At 31.6% G+C, this 13381-nt stretch overlaps 2 protein-coding genes across 3 annotated transcripts; both read left to right on the top strand.

Moving 5' to 3' along the window:
- The first annotated feature begins 562 nt into the window (after positions 1–562).
- On the top strand, positions 563–5394 carry LOC113872115 (importin subunit beta-1-like). 2 transcript variants are annotated; one of them, XM_027509397.1, is made up of 3 exons: positions 563–712; positions 1451–3877; positions 3966–5394. In XM_027509397.1, exons 2-3 carry the CDS (start codon positions 1461–1463, stop codon positions 4162–4164), a joined length of 2616 nt encoding a protein of 871 aa, XP_027365198.1. In that variant the 5' UTR covers positions 563–712; positions 1451–1460; the 3' UTR covers positions 4165–5394. The 2 variants fall into 2 exon arrangements, with proteins under 2 accessions (XP_027365198.1, XP_027365207.1); XM_027509406.1 differs by having other exon boundaries at positions 606–712; positions 1428–3877; positions 3966–5344.
- Positions 5395–11240: 5846 nt separating this feature from the next.
- LOC113853269 lies at positions 11241–12050 on the top strand. Its single transcript, XM_027483819.1, has 3 exons — positions 11241–11385; positions 11465–11520; positions 11924–12050. The coding sequence occupies exons 1-3, from the start codon at positions 11322–11324 to the stop codon at positions 12032–12034; spliced, it is 231 nt and encodes a 76-aa protein (XP_027339620.1). The 5' UTR covers positions 11241–11321; the 3' UTR covers positions 12035–12050.
- The last annotated feature ends 1331 nt before the right edge of the window (positions 12051–13381 follow it).

A 13381-nucleotide genomic window follows, 5' to 3' on the forward strand; every position in this document is an offset into this window, starting at 1 on the left:
TCTTCTTAAAACTTAATTAGACTTATTATATATTTGTTGCATGTTTGGTTTTGTTTAATTCCTAGGGAAAATAGTATATATATGTTTTTTAAAAATTCTCTTGAAAAGATTATAATCATAAAATATTTTGTATCAAAATTAATGTTGTTGTACATAATTCTTGTTGATGGTCCACTTATAAACGGAAAAATGAAATTGAGGTCGTTGATGAGGGTCAACAAATTTGTGGAACGAGAATAATAGTCGTTGATATGGTTGACTTCTTCTCCCATAAATAATTGAAATAGTTATATACCTAATTGGGTTTCCATCAATTATGGTTATGGATGACACCAAAAACTAAAAATCAACAATTTTATTCAATTCAAACGCGGGCCCGTCGCCCGGGCAAAAGACACCGCCTTTACGCGCTGTACACAGCACACTCTAACTCTAATCCATTATTAATCTCCAAATCATTATTATATTAATAAATCTTATCTTAATAATAAATAATCATTTTGTTTTTTTAATTAGCGTGTGCTTTTATAATAACATTTATTATTATTATTATTATTATTTTATTATTAAAATTAATTCGAATCCAGCTCTTGTGATTGTAACCGCTGTTGCTTCCTCTTCATCTTCTTCTTCTTCTTCTTCTTCACTATTCTCTGACTCTTTCACTCACTCTCCTTTGTTTCGTTCCCTCAGATCTCTTCTCCGATTACAGGTAATTTTGTTAATCCGATCTCGCTTTTTTCCTTTTTTGTCCGATTCGATTTTTCTATTATTAATTTTGATTTTGAATTTTCGTTTGGGCGTTTTAGGATTTCGTTACCTTTTGTCTCAATCATACTAGGGTTCATCGATTCGATTGTTTCGTTGCTTGTTTGAATTGTGATTGATTTGAATTTTTTTTATTGACTCGGATTCGATCTGTGGTTCTGTCTCATCAGTTTGAGTCTAGAACTTCTCACTCGGATATTTGGGTGAGATTCGACGCAAGCAATTGCCGAAGTCAACTGGACTTGTGACCATAACATATGTGTTCCATATGCACTTGATTACTGATTTAATTGGTTTTCTGGTTACATGTTAACAGGATATCAAATAAATTAATAAATAAAGGGCTTCTAAACTAGGTGTCTCATTTCCACTAATCAAAAAATATATGGCGCCTGTACTGCTGCTTTAAGAAATTTAATTTAAATGTAGGTTTTTGCAGGCCTTTCTTTTCAGGCTGTGTTCCAGAGTTACATGATTTTATAATGATTTATTTTACTGCTTGGTATAATATTATTGCTATTGTATGGATTGTCAACTTGCTGATCATTTAGTTGATTTCTGGATCTGGATTGGGATTTGCTTCTTTAGTGGACTTGTTGCATCCCCCTCCCTCACCTCCCCCTTTCTCTTTTACAACTTTTCATTCTTGATCGGAAAAGAGCTGGTTGTTTTGTGCCATTAGGTGTAATAGCATGTCAATGGAAGTAACGCAGGTGCTTTTGAATGCTCAATCAATCGATGGGACTGTAAGGAAGCATGCTGAAGATAGTCTGCGACAATTTCAGGAGCAAAACCTTCCTGGATTCTTGGTCTCTCTTTCTGGGGAGCTAGCAAGTGAAGATAAACCAGTTGATAGCCGAAAATTGGCAGGTTTGATACTCAAGAATGCTTTGGATGCCAAGGATGAAAACAGAAAGCGGGAATTGGTCCAAAGATGGTTGTCACTGGATCCTGTGGCAAAGACCCAAATTAAGTCATGCTTGTTGCAAACACTGTCGTCTCTTGTACCTGATGCTCGGTCTACATCAACACAAGTTATTGCTAAAATTGCTGGAATTGAGCTTCCTCAAAAACAGTGGCCTGAGCTGATAGGGTCACTTTTATCAAATATTCATCAAGTACCTACTCATGTCAAGCAAGCAACTTTGGAAACTCTGGGGTATCTGTGTGAAGAAGTATCTCCTCAGGTTGTTGATCAAGACCAAGTAAATAAAATACTTACTGCTGTAGTTCAGGGTATGAATGGGTCTGAAGGGAATAATGATGTTAGGCTTGCTGCTACTAGGGCATTATATAATGCTCTTGGGTTTGCTCAGGCTAATTTTAGCAATGATATGGAGCGTGATTATATCATGAGAGTTGTTTGTGAGACAACTATGTCCCCCGAAGTGAAAATAAGACAGGCAGCTTTTGAATGTTTGGTCTCAATTGCAGCCATGTATTATGAGAAATTGGCTCCTTATATCCAGGACATATATAACATTACTGCAAAGGCTGTTAGGGGTGATGAGGAACCTGTTGCTCTTCAAGCCATTGAATTTTGGAGTACAATTTGTGATGAGGAGACTGATATCTTGGAAGAATATGTGGGTGATTCCAGTGGAGACTCTGAAATACCTTGTTTTTATTTTATTAAGCAAGCTCTTCCTGCACTTATACCTCTGCTGTTGGAAACATTACTCAAACAAGAAGAGGATCAGGATCTGGACGAAGGTGCATGGAATATTGCAATGGCAGGTGGTACGTGCCTTGGTTTAGTTGCTCGTACTGTTGGAGATGATATTGTGCCACTGGTAATGCCCTTCATTGAGGAGAATATTACAAAACCGGATTGGAGACAAAGGGAGGCAGCCTCTTATGCTTTTGGATCTATTTTGGAGGGGCCTTCCCCAGACAAATTAGCTCCTCTTGTTAATCATGCATTACCATTTATGCTTAGTGCTTTAGTGAAGGACCCAAACAACCATGTGAAAGACACCACTGCTTGGACTTTGGGACGGATGTTTGAATTTCTTCACAGTTCAATTGTAGGTACACCCATTATTAATGAAGGAAATTGCCAACAGATTATTACAGTTCTCCTTCAGAGCATGAAGGATGTTCCAAATGTTGCTGAGAAGGCTTGTGGTGCTCTGTATTTTCTTGCCCAGGGTTATGAGGATGTTGGACCAGCATCTCCTCTAACTCCCTTTTTCCAGGAAATTGTTCAATCCCTTCTCACGGTTACCCACAGAGAGGATGCTACAGAATCACGCTTGAGAACTGCGGCATATGAAACATTGAATGAAGTAGTAAGGTGTTCAACAGATGAAACAGCTCCTTTGGTGTTACAACTAGTTTCTGTCATCATGATGGAGCTGCACAAATGTCTTGAAGCACAAAATCTTTCATCTGAAGAAAGAGAAAAGCAGAGTGAATTGATAGGTCTTCTTTGTGGGTGCTTGCAAGTAATTATTCAGAAGTTAGGATCTTCAGAACCTACCAAATATGTCTTCTTGCAGTATTCTGATCAGATAATGGGACTATTCTTCAGGGTCTTTGCTTGTAGAAATGCCACTGCACATGAGGAGGCCATGCTAGCCATTGGAGCCCTTGCCTATGTGATTGGCCCTGATTTTGCCAAGTACATGCCTGAATTTTACCCGTTTCTGGAGATGGGCCTTCAGAATTTTGAGGAGTACCAAGTATGTGCTGTGACTGTTGGTGTTGTAGGGGACATATGCAGGGCATTGGAGGATAAAATACTGCCTTACTGCGATGGGATTATGACACAACTTCTCAAGAATTTGTCTAGTGATAATTTGCACCGCTCTGTAAAGCCCCCGTTATTTTCATGCATTGGTGATATAGCTCTTGCAATAGGAGATAACTTCAATAAATACTTAATGTATGCTATGAACACACTACAGCTTGCTGCAGAGATGTATGCCCATACATCAGGTTTTGATGATGAAATGACTGAGTACATTAATTCTTTGAGAAATGGGATATTAGAGGCATATTCTGGGATTTTCCAAGGGTTTAAGAATTCATCAAAAACACAGCTCTTGATTCCTTATGCTCCTCACATTCTCCAATTCTTGGATAGCATATACATGGAAAAAGACATGTGAGACAGGAGAAAAAGTTCCTTTTCTTTTTAGTTTTTTACTTTGTTATCATTACTTGTAGTGACTTCATTTCCTTTTTTAATACAGGGACGAAGTGGTTATGAAAACTGCAATTGGAGTCCTTGGAGATCTAGCAGATACACTTGGAAGCAATGCTGGTTCTTTAATACAGCAGTCTTTGTCAAGCAGAGAATTTTTAAATGAATGTTTGACCTCAGAAGATCATTTGATTAAAGAATCTGCTGAATGGGCCAAGTTGGCTATCAATCGTGCTATATCTGTTTGAGGTTCATCTGAGTTAGCATATCCTTTGTCATAAACTATCTGCATGCATTTGGGTGTGTCGAGGTGGGTCTTGGGACTGCATGTGTCAAATTGTCTCCATGGTCAGACAGCGGAAGGTATCAGTCTGAAGGTCTTCAAGTTGTCACTAACTCTTGCATCATCACCAATGCATCACTGACTTTTGCATGAGCACCATTATGTCCAGTTCGGTCAAGAGGAAGAAGGTAGCAATGAGTTTGCAAATGTGGGTTTAGGTCTTTCTGAGACATGTAATTGGTCGAGTAGCTGAGGGGAGGCAACTAATTCCTGATTCAGAAACTAAGCTACTCTTAGATGGACTTGGATGTTGAGTTTGGAGTTGACATAATTAAAAGATAAGCTCATTCTAGCCCTAAAATGGTTTTTTCCTGAACAGGTCATGGGTTATTGGAATGCGTCAATTCACAAGGTTGAACTGGTTTTCATCAACACCATCCAAAGTGCTTTATTTCAAGTGAATCTCTTCCTTTTTTAACTTTTAACCCTGCATCTTTTTGAATTTCTTTTTCACCCTATTGTGTATAGTTGTCCCTAGGCTGTTTGTCATCCATATTAATTTTTTTTCCCTCCATACTTGCTTTTCTAGGCTGGGGATCGATTGTGATTGTTTACCCAGGATGGTAAAAGATTACATCCCACTCGCATTATGCATTTTTTTCCGTCAGTTGGTTTCTTAGGTCAAAATCATCATGCATTCATGAAATCATCAACCTTTATTTCCTTTGTTTTGAAGTGCATTTGTAAATCATATATTGGCTATTCCTGTGGATACAAAAGAAGCTCGTCATGCGCTGTGATGTTATCAAAAGAACTTACAGTGTGTGGTGGATTGCTCTTTCTCTTGTTGGAAAACAGTCGTCTGGGTATAGCTGCCATTCGTGTTATCTTTTTCTTGTTTGTGTAAAAGTTTGTGAACTTTGGCGACTTTGGGCATTTTGCCATGTTTCCTACATATCTCGTTATGGTTTGGTGAAATGAATATTTTTGTTTCTGAAAATTGTATGATGTTGTTTGGCTACTTTCATAGGCAGATTTCAAATTCCTAAATTGGATTTTTTCACCTTATTTTTTACTGTCGATGGAGATCATCATCCTGAATGATCACTATTAATCAATGCATCGATGTATAATTGCTTCAATATTTAATTGACCGGTCTGTTTTGAGAATTAGATAATTAATTATTATAATCTTGAAAATAATTCGCATACTAATTTTGTGGTGCACTGGTGCTAGAAGTTACATTTTATTCAAATATTTGCACTTTGCTCTACCGTAAGAGTCACCTGGAATGAATATATTTATTGGTACAAGTGATGATATGATTCATAAAATGTATTTTTTTGGTAAAGGATTCATAAAATATTTTGCGAGTCATATCAAGATCATCAATCATTTTAGTCAGTTCATTTACGTCACTTTTTAATCGGTCCTGTTTGAAACTTCTGATTCGTTGCTTGTGACCAGAAAGCACCGCAACTTGGTAGCTCGGATAAGGATCATCAGTAGAAAATACTACCTAAAAAGCATCACTGTTGCAGTTATTATTACTGTTAATAATCACATGAGCGTTAATTACATTTATATTATTTTAATTATATATTATGCCGATTTCGTTTATACGTTTTTTTCTTTATTATTCTTAAAAGAATCATGTGAATGATTTGTAAACTTTTGTTTTTTCAGGCCTTAAACTTCATAACCATTCTGTACAACTTTGCATTTCATTTCTTTTTTTTGTTATATCTTCCTATTTCTTTTTTATTTCTTCAAAATAAATATATAAATTAAGATACATTTACACCACTTAATAACCTTTTTAAAAAGATAAAATTGATAAATTATTAGTTTAAATTTTTTTATTAAGTAAATTAATTTTATATAAAAAAAATTAATAAGTATTTTATTACATTACTTTATTTTAATAAATATTATATTTTTAAAATATAAATAAATATCAAATTTGAATGACATACTTATAAATGTATAAATTGTATAAGATTTAATCTACGTGATCATCAAAATGATATGAGATTATTTAACTATTAAATTGGTCAATCTTATATTCTATAAAAAGTTATTAATATGTATAAGTGTTTAATTTTAATATTATTTTAATTTTTTTTCTCTTTGTATATATATATATATATATATAAAAGAGTGCGAATATTTTTCTATCAACTTTAATATCATAAACTATACTCATTTTACAAAGTAAAATATTCAATGAAGTTTTTTAGAGTTTCTTATGTGTACTTTTTAAGATTAAATTATTTTTAGAATTATGTGTAAATTACATTATCTCTTTCATTGTAATAATTTTATTTTTACTAACTTTTTTTTTTGTTAATTTTGCTCTAAATTTTAGAAATTAAAGTTGCTACTTAATTTCCTCTTATTATTTTATATAAATTTTAGATTATATTTTTGAAAATTTAATGATTTAAATAAATTTATTATATATATATATATAAATAATTATTATAAAAAATAATTTTTATTTAATTATTAATTTATATATTTATTTTAAAATAAAATACATGTCTATTATATTGACTACTAGTATCTAATGAGTAAACTTGTGATTTTCCTTTTACGTGGAAATATTCATGTATCTGGTTAGATAAGATAGAAAAACAATAAAAGTGAAAATCAATAACATTTTTAAAACTAAACCATTCATCGATTTGGTGAAGACATTAATTTATAATTTATTGGAGTTAATTGTTGTTGATTTGCATTAAATAAGTCTTAATTAAAGATAAATGCTTGATATTATATAATATATTAAGTAATAAACTAATAAAATTATAAATAAGACAAATTATGTAAAATTTTAAATTAACATAAACTGATAAAAGAATCATATTACATATTTTATAAGATGAAAAATTTGCAACATATAGTTAAATGAAAGGTCAATATGTAAATATGAGATGCTATTTATTTTTTAAATTTAAACCAAAATAATTCTTTAACAAAAGAAAAAAATATTGATCCAAAGTTTAAACAAATCACTGTAACTGACTTTTATCTAATTCTGATTAAGTTCTCTGACTCGTTGATATTCCAAACAGGTCAGTTGGTTAGATTCTGGTCCAACCAACAGATTCAGTCTGCTTAACAATAATCCAAATTAATTTATTTAATCATGAAAATTAGTTTTAACTTCATTAGATAAACGTACGTTAATTTAGGTAATTTGTAGGCTTAAGTTTAATTTGAGTTTTAAAATTTAACCCACATCAAATAGTAATAAGTCTTAAGAGCACCTTCAATGGTGCAACGATTCCATAAGCAAAACCACGCTCTCTTACTTGCTTTTCCTATGGGACTCACTAAGTTTGCTTCTTTTCTTTTTCAAGTTTGATATTGTTGCTGGTTGACCAAAAAAAGTTTGATATTGTTGCTTCTATAACCAACAATGTCTCCATGTGTCTCCTTTCCTTTTTAAAGAAACATGCCAAAAATCACCATTAAAAGTGGTCTAAGGTGAGTTGACCATCACAAAAAGTTCAATACTAAACTTATTTTTATTTGAACTCAAGTTCGATATTGATTATGACTTGTAATATTTACCATTCTTTTTTCATAGTAATTAATTTGAATGTTTTCTTATGATATACTTTTTGTCTGTTTCACATACACTTAAAACTATTTCTTCTCAACATGACACGTTTTAATATAAGATATGTGGTTGAGATTAATGTGCATTTTAATTACGTTCAATGATTTAAAACTATTTCTATTAAAATTAATTTTATTTAACAGTAAAATTTGAAAAATTGGTTAAGATTAGGTTAAATCAGTCAAGAACAGGCTAAAATTGATCAATGCTATTATGAAGTACCAATGAATTGTTTTTGAACCAATCTTCTTATAATATGATTTTTTTGCTCTTTTTTATTTTTCAAATGTTTAGTTCTAAAACGTTTTTCTGATAAATAAAGGTTCATATATACAATATGTGTATATGAATTGGTATTATTTAACTATTTAACATAATTTTTTTTATCTCGTAAAGCATATAATATTATCTTTCTATATTAATCTAAAATTTTATTTAACATATATTTTTTTAGAATTTTACCTTAATATGTTATTTAATTATCACTGGTTCAATCATAATTAAATCATTAAATATCATATCAATATTTTCATTAGTTCAATCATCAGTCTAATTTTAAAAATATTAATTAAAGGACATTATCGTGAATATAACATTTAAGGTAGGACTAATCACAACCTTGTTTTTTCTTTTTATAGAAATGCTAACTTAAGGAATCGACAGTGTTTTTATTTATTTATTAAAGAATATTATTATTATTATAATATTTGTTTACCATGACTAATGCACTCCAATACAGTTTTTAATAAAATTTTATTTATTTATTTTTCAACTAGTATAATGAAACATTAGTTAGCAAAGAACTTTTTTTATGATTACAAATGTGTCGTATTAAAGTTATAGTAATAAAATTACAGTAATACAGGATTAAAGAAATGATAATATTTTTCTGTAAAGTCTATCAGAAGTTATTTCTAATAATTTGCTCATTAATTCTGAGAAAATGAACACTCAAAACCCAAAGAATGACAATGCTGTCAAATTTTAATGCTTGCTTTCCCATGATATGGTTTTGATTCCGAACCCTCAAAAGTTCAGTAACTAATCGACCAAATGTATTTTTGTCCCATGAGTCCCCCGAAAAGCCATCTTACTAATATGTATTGTCTAAGTACCAAAAGTGGCCGAGTTCAATGAAGAAAATGATAAGTTTGGTTTTTTCCATGTTCTATACAGTGTATTTGGATATGCGTTAAAACATGGGATACGATTGAGTCACCACAATTATTCATATCGTTGAGAGTAAATATAAGTTTATTTTTATGTCTGTGTTTTAGATTCACGTAAAAAAAATAGCTGCCCATGTTTTTGCATCTATGAGAATTTTTCACATTAAAGCAAAAACTATATTGTGTAGCATATGTTAAACGTACATATTTTATAAGCCGAACATGATTTTAAACACACTATAATTAGTAATATCAAAATACATGTGATTTTGTTTTCAATTAAATGCAAATTCAAACACATATACTAAGGTGTTGAACCAAACGTGCCTTATACAATTTGAGTTTTAATGGAGAAAAGAAAGGGATCATATGTAGGTAACTTTCTTACTTTTAAATTAGTTCAGAGAAAGTGCTGGTAAGCTTTTCTGATCTGACTGCCACCAATGTATATCTCATAAAGCAGTGGTTTGGATGTGAATGAGATTCTTCATTCTCATTTTGTTCCTTCCTTCTATTTTAATTTGTTTTTTTAAATCCACCCTCCAAGTCAAATTACTAATTAGAATTTGGTGTCTTTGACTACTATATGATATAGTGCCACTCATTTTGGAAGGAACACAAGTGTACATACATTTCTAAAACTATCTTAGTTTGTAAAATGTTGAAAGGAAATCACAGTAAGCATCCAAAATGAACAGCATCTCCACTTTGAGCATCTATATAGTGATTGAATGTATTCATCTCTACTTGGCTCTTCAGCTCCAGTTTTCATATAACAGTGTCCCTCACATATATGTTGTCTTTGAGTGGATAAAAATTGCACCTTTCTATGTTTACTCCAATTAAGGGCTGTGCATATGCCAACACTAGATGCTCACAATTCTCAGATGGAAGTCAAAACCCCTTCTAAAAAAATTAAACCAATTTAGTGAGAGAATCCTTATGTTTAATATTAATTATCTAATTGCTTTTGGTTTTGCCTGTTCGGAACAATATATAGTTTATTCTAATCTTTGGTATGAGCAATGCTAAACCACACAAATTAGAGTGCTGCCTTTTTCCTCAGTGATTCGTATAAGGAATTCTAGAGATCTAGAATTCACAATCGCATATTATGGGTAAAGATTAGATATGCACGTAAAGATATAAGCAAAATAAAAGATATCCATGTGCATGGAAAAATCTTCATCATATGGGCAGAGAATATTATGTGCATATTGATGGGCTGATGGCACTTTGGGCACTTTTTTTAAGTTCTAACACCAAAGGAACCTTTTCAATGTATAGTACTTGTAAGAAGGTACATATGTACGTGGAATATGTCAAGTGTTACTTAAGGCCTACTAGTCTTCTGTTCCCTACAACTTATTACATACCATATTTGTCAAAAACAGAGAAACTTTTAGTAAGTTTAATTTTTCCATTAGAAACCATATCATTACCAACATATATTATGGTGGTCTCCCAAAGGATGATTAAGTTAACAATTTATTTGCTTTAATGTAGGATTAAACTATTAATGCTAGGTGTTCCCTCTCCTTTTTGCTAGTGCACCCACTAAGGGCATTCCACATTCAACTCTCTTCTTGCTCTCTATTTGAATTTATCTGTAGCCCACTTTCGATGTCTGTCTCCATCCATTGACTAAGAAAAGTGACGAAAGCCTAAATGTGAGGTCCATAAGCAAAATTCCACTATAAGGTGGTGATTGGTACCACGGAAAAATTGAAATCTACGAGAAGGTTTCAGCAGCTTTCACTACCTATAATTCATGTGAATGTGGTTTTCGGTATTAAAGCAAATTAAAATTGTCCTTATAACATGAACCATATATTAACAGGGAATTGAAAATAGACAAGCACCTACAATAAAGTGTGTGCCAGTGGTGCGACTCATTGATCATGGCAAAAAATTAACAAAAAAAAGTAGAAAATTGAAGTAGGTTGACTGATAGGGAAAAGGTGGACAAACTTAAAGGGATAACTGATTTTGAGCCATGCAAGGAAATGTTGGTAATGTGCACATGCAATCAATTTTTGCTATGTTTGTCTTTTCTTAGATGCAATAATATTATATAGTCACATAGAATAGTACAGTTGACTTAAGTGTTGTGGGCTAAAGCCTAGAAGTTATTGCATTTCACCATATCACTATGTTGCTATTGGGTGGGGTACACCATGAGAAGAGCTCTCTAGTTGCCATATTTAAAAGGGGATGCTCCTGCCTACACTTCCCTGCCAAGACACGTATATGTCATGTTCTTTGTTCCAATCTAGCTAGTTGCTCATAACAAGAGGACCTATATACACACCTTCATACTTGTCATGGCTCTCAAGATCAAGTCTTTTCTTATAGTTCTTCTCTTGATCCTCATTCCCTTATCTTCAGGTGAGCAAGTTCTTTATATAATTTAATACAATCAAACGATTAACTCATGATCCATGTAACATAAAATTTTTCCTTTTAGGTTTGGCTGAAGGCTTCAGGCAAAATATGCATCCTACTCATAACTTACTTTACAAGGTATCCTATACTATATGTTTGTTTTATTTTAATTAGATGACAGAGAATGGACGTTTAAGCCCTAAATAGTTAGAAGAAAAATGTTATTAATACACTTTTTTACAGCATTCTTTGATAAAAACTTTAAAAATTATGTAAATCTCATGTTTAACTTAATGAATTTCACTGTCTCACTGTAAATTTCAACCAATATTCAAAAGTATACTAGATAATGTGTTGTCATGACTGCTCTTCTTATGGAGCTACATTAAGGCCTTGCTTGGGTTCGTAATGTGGCATACAGTTTCCACAACGATTTGCAGTAAGAAAATTGGAAAATATTGTGTATTATTTCAACATTTGATGTCTAGATATGGCTCCTTTTTCATCTGACAAGTATTTTTCATTTTGGTTTTGAATGAAGGATGGTATCAAGGTGAACTCAAGGAAGCTATTTGTCCATGATTTTATGTTGGATTATGATGAAGCAGGACCCAACCCAAGGCATACGAAGAAACCTGGCAAGGGGCCTTGAATAACACTATAGCTAACTATAAAATAAACCTATATACTATAATCTCTCTTCCCACTCAAAATGTTTTGTTCGTGTATGAAGAGACATATAAACGAGTTTCTTCATCGGAGCCACTATTTGTGTGTGTTATGAGACTTATGAAGCAATAAGTATGATATTTTATTATGTACACCACATGCGTATGTATGTCTATGGGCTATGAACCATCAAATTGATAATGAAGTCTTATCATTTACTTTCCAATAAGCAATGCTATTACTGATTATAATGTATTAAAGTTCTATTGTTCATAGGATCAAAACTTGTGTATGAGTATTGGACTGAATTAATAGACGAAGTTTGTTTCATCTCATATAATAACATAAGAGACTAATCAAGAAGGAAGGAAGGACAGAAAGAAGTAGAAGCGAAATCGATTTAAATATACTTTTATTTTTATATACGACACTTATTTTAATTTCATTTTTATATTAAAAAGTTTTTAATATAATTTCTATAAGTTTAATTGTTTAACATAATTTTTGCTATTTATTTCCTTTATAACACTGAAAATATCATGAATTTCAAATAAAAAATTACTTATAGGGATATGAAGAATGTCTCATTTTCAATTTTTATACAAAAAAATTAATTTTTAATCTGTTCCCTGCTCTTTACTGTATTATAACAACCATTAACAATATTTTAACAGTAAAATTTGCAGAATTAATAATAATTATACTATAATTTTTAAATTAAAAAATATTACTTACAATGAACAAAAATATATTTTCAATATCTGAACAAAAATAAATAATTAACCTAGCATGATAATTAATTTTTTTAACTTATAGTAGCAAGATATAAATTAAATTTTTTACAATGAACAAAAAATCCTTCAATGCTAATTAATTACTTAATTAGGTCATATTTGATCATTATGTCACTCTTTTCTCTTTCTTATTCACAGTCTAGGTAAAAAGTACAGAAAAACATTAATACCTATGCTTTTAACTGAGAAAAGTTGCTCTTATAATGCATTGGAACCATGGAACACACAAATTTTCTCAGGCTGCTAAGTTTATCTTCTCTCAATTATTTGTCCTAAACCGATGCTGATTAAATAACAAAATGAATTGAGAACAGCTACATATTATACAATGTTCTTTTCATCTCATCGCTCTAAAACTTTTCTGATCCAATAATATGTATTTTGCTTGGACTTGAAAATTAATTGAAGGCACACAGCCAAGTTTTGGAGGGGATTGAGTTTCCCTGCCCCAACTCAAGCTTGACCCTCATTTAAGAAAATCATACCATTTTTAGGAACCTAAAATCAACCTTAAGAATTGATGTTGATAATTTTTA

Source organism: Abrus precatorius, unplaced genomic scaffold (assembly GCF_003935025.1).
Source record: "Abrus precatorius isolate BTA unplaced genomic scaffold, Abrus_2018 Scaffold10, whole genome shotgun sequence".
Lineage (NCBI taxonomy): Eukaryota > Viridiplantae > Streptophyta > Magnoliopsida > Fabales > Fabaceae > Abrus > Abrus precatorius.

Excerpts from the sequence above, each read along its gene's own strand:
- LOC113853269 (XM_027483819.1), top strand. The coding sequence starts at position 11,322 with ATGGCTCTCAAGATCAAGTCTTTTCTTATAGTTCTTCTCTTGATCCTC. Across the intron at positions 11,386-11,464 it reads CCTCATTCCCTTATCTTCAG|GTTTGGCTGAAGGCTTCAGG; the intron begins GTGAGCAAGTTC and ends TTTTCCTTTTAG. Across the intron at positions 11,521-11,923 it reads CTCATAACTTACTTTACAAG|GATGGTATCAAGGTGAACTC; the intron begins GTATCCTATACT and ends TTTTGAATGAAG.
- LOC113872115 (XM_027509397.1), top strand. The coding sequence starts at position 1,461 with ATGTCAATGGAAGTAACGCAGGTGCTTTTGAATGCTCAATCAATCGAT. Across the intron at positions 3,878-3,965 it reads ATATACATGGAAAAAGACAT|GGACGAAGTGGTTATGAAAA; the intron begins GTGAGACAGGAG and ends TTTTTAATACAG.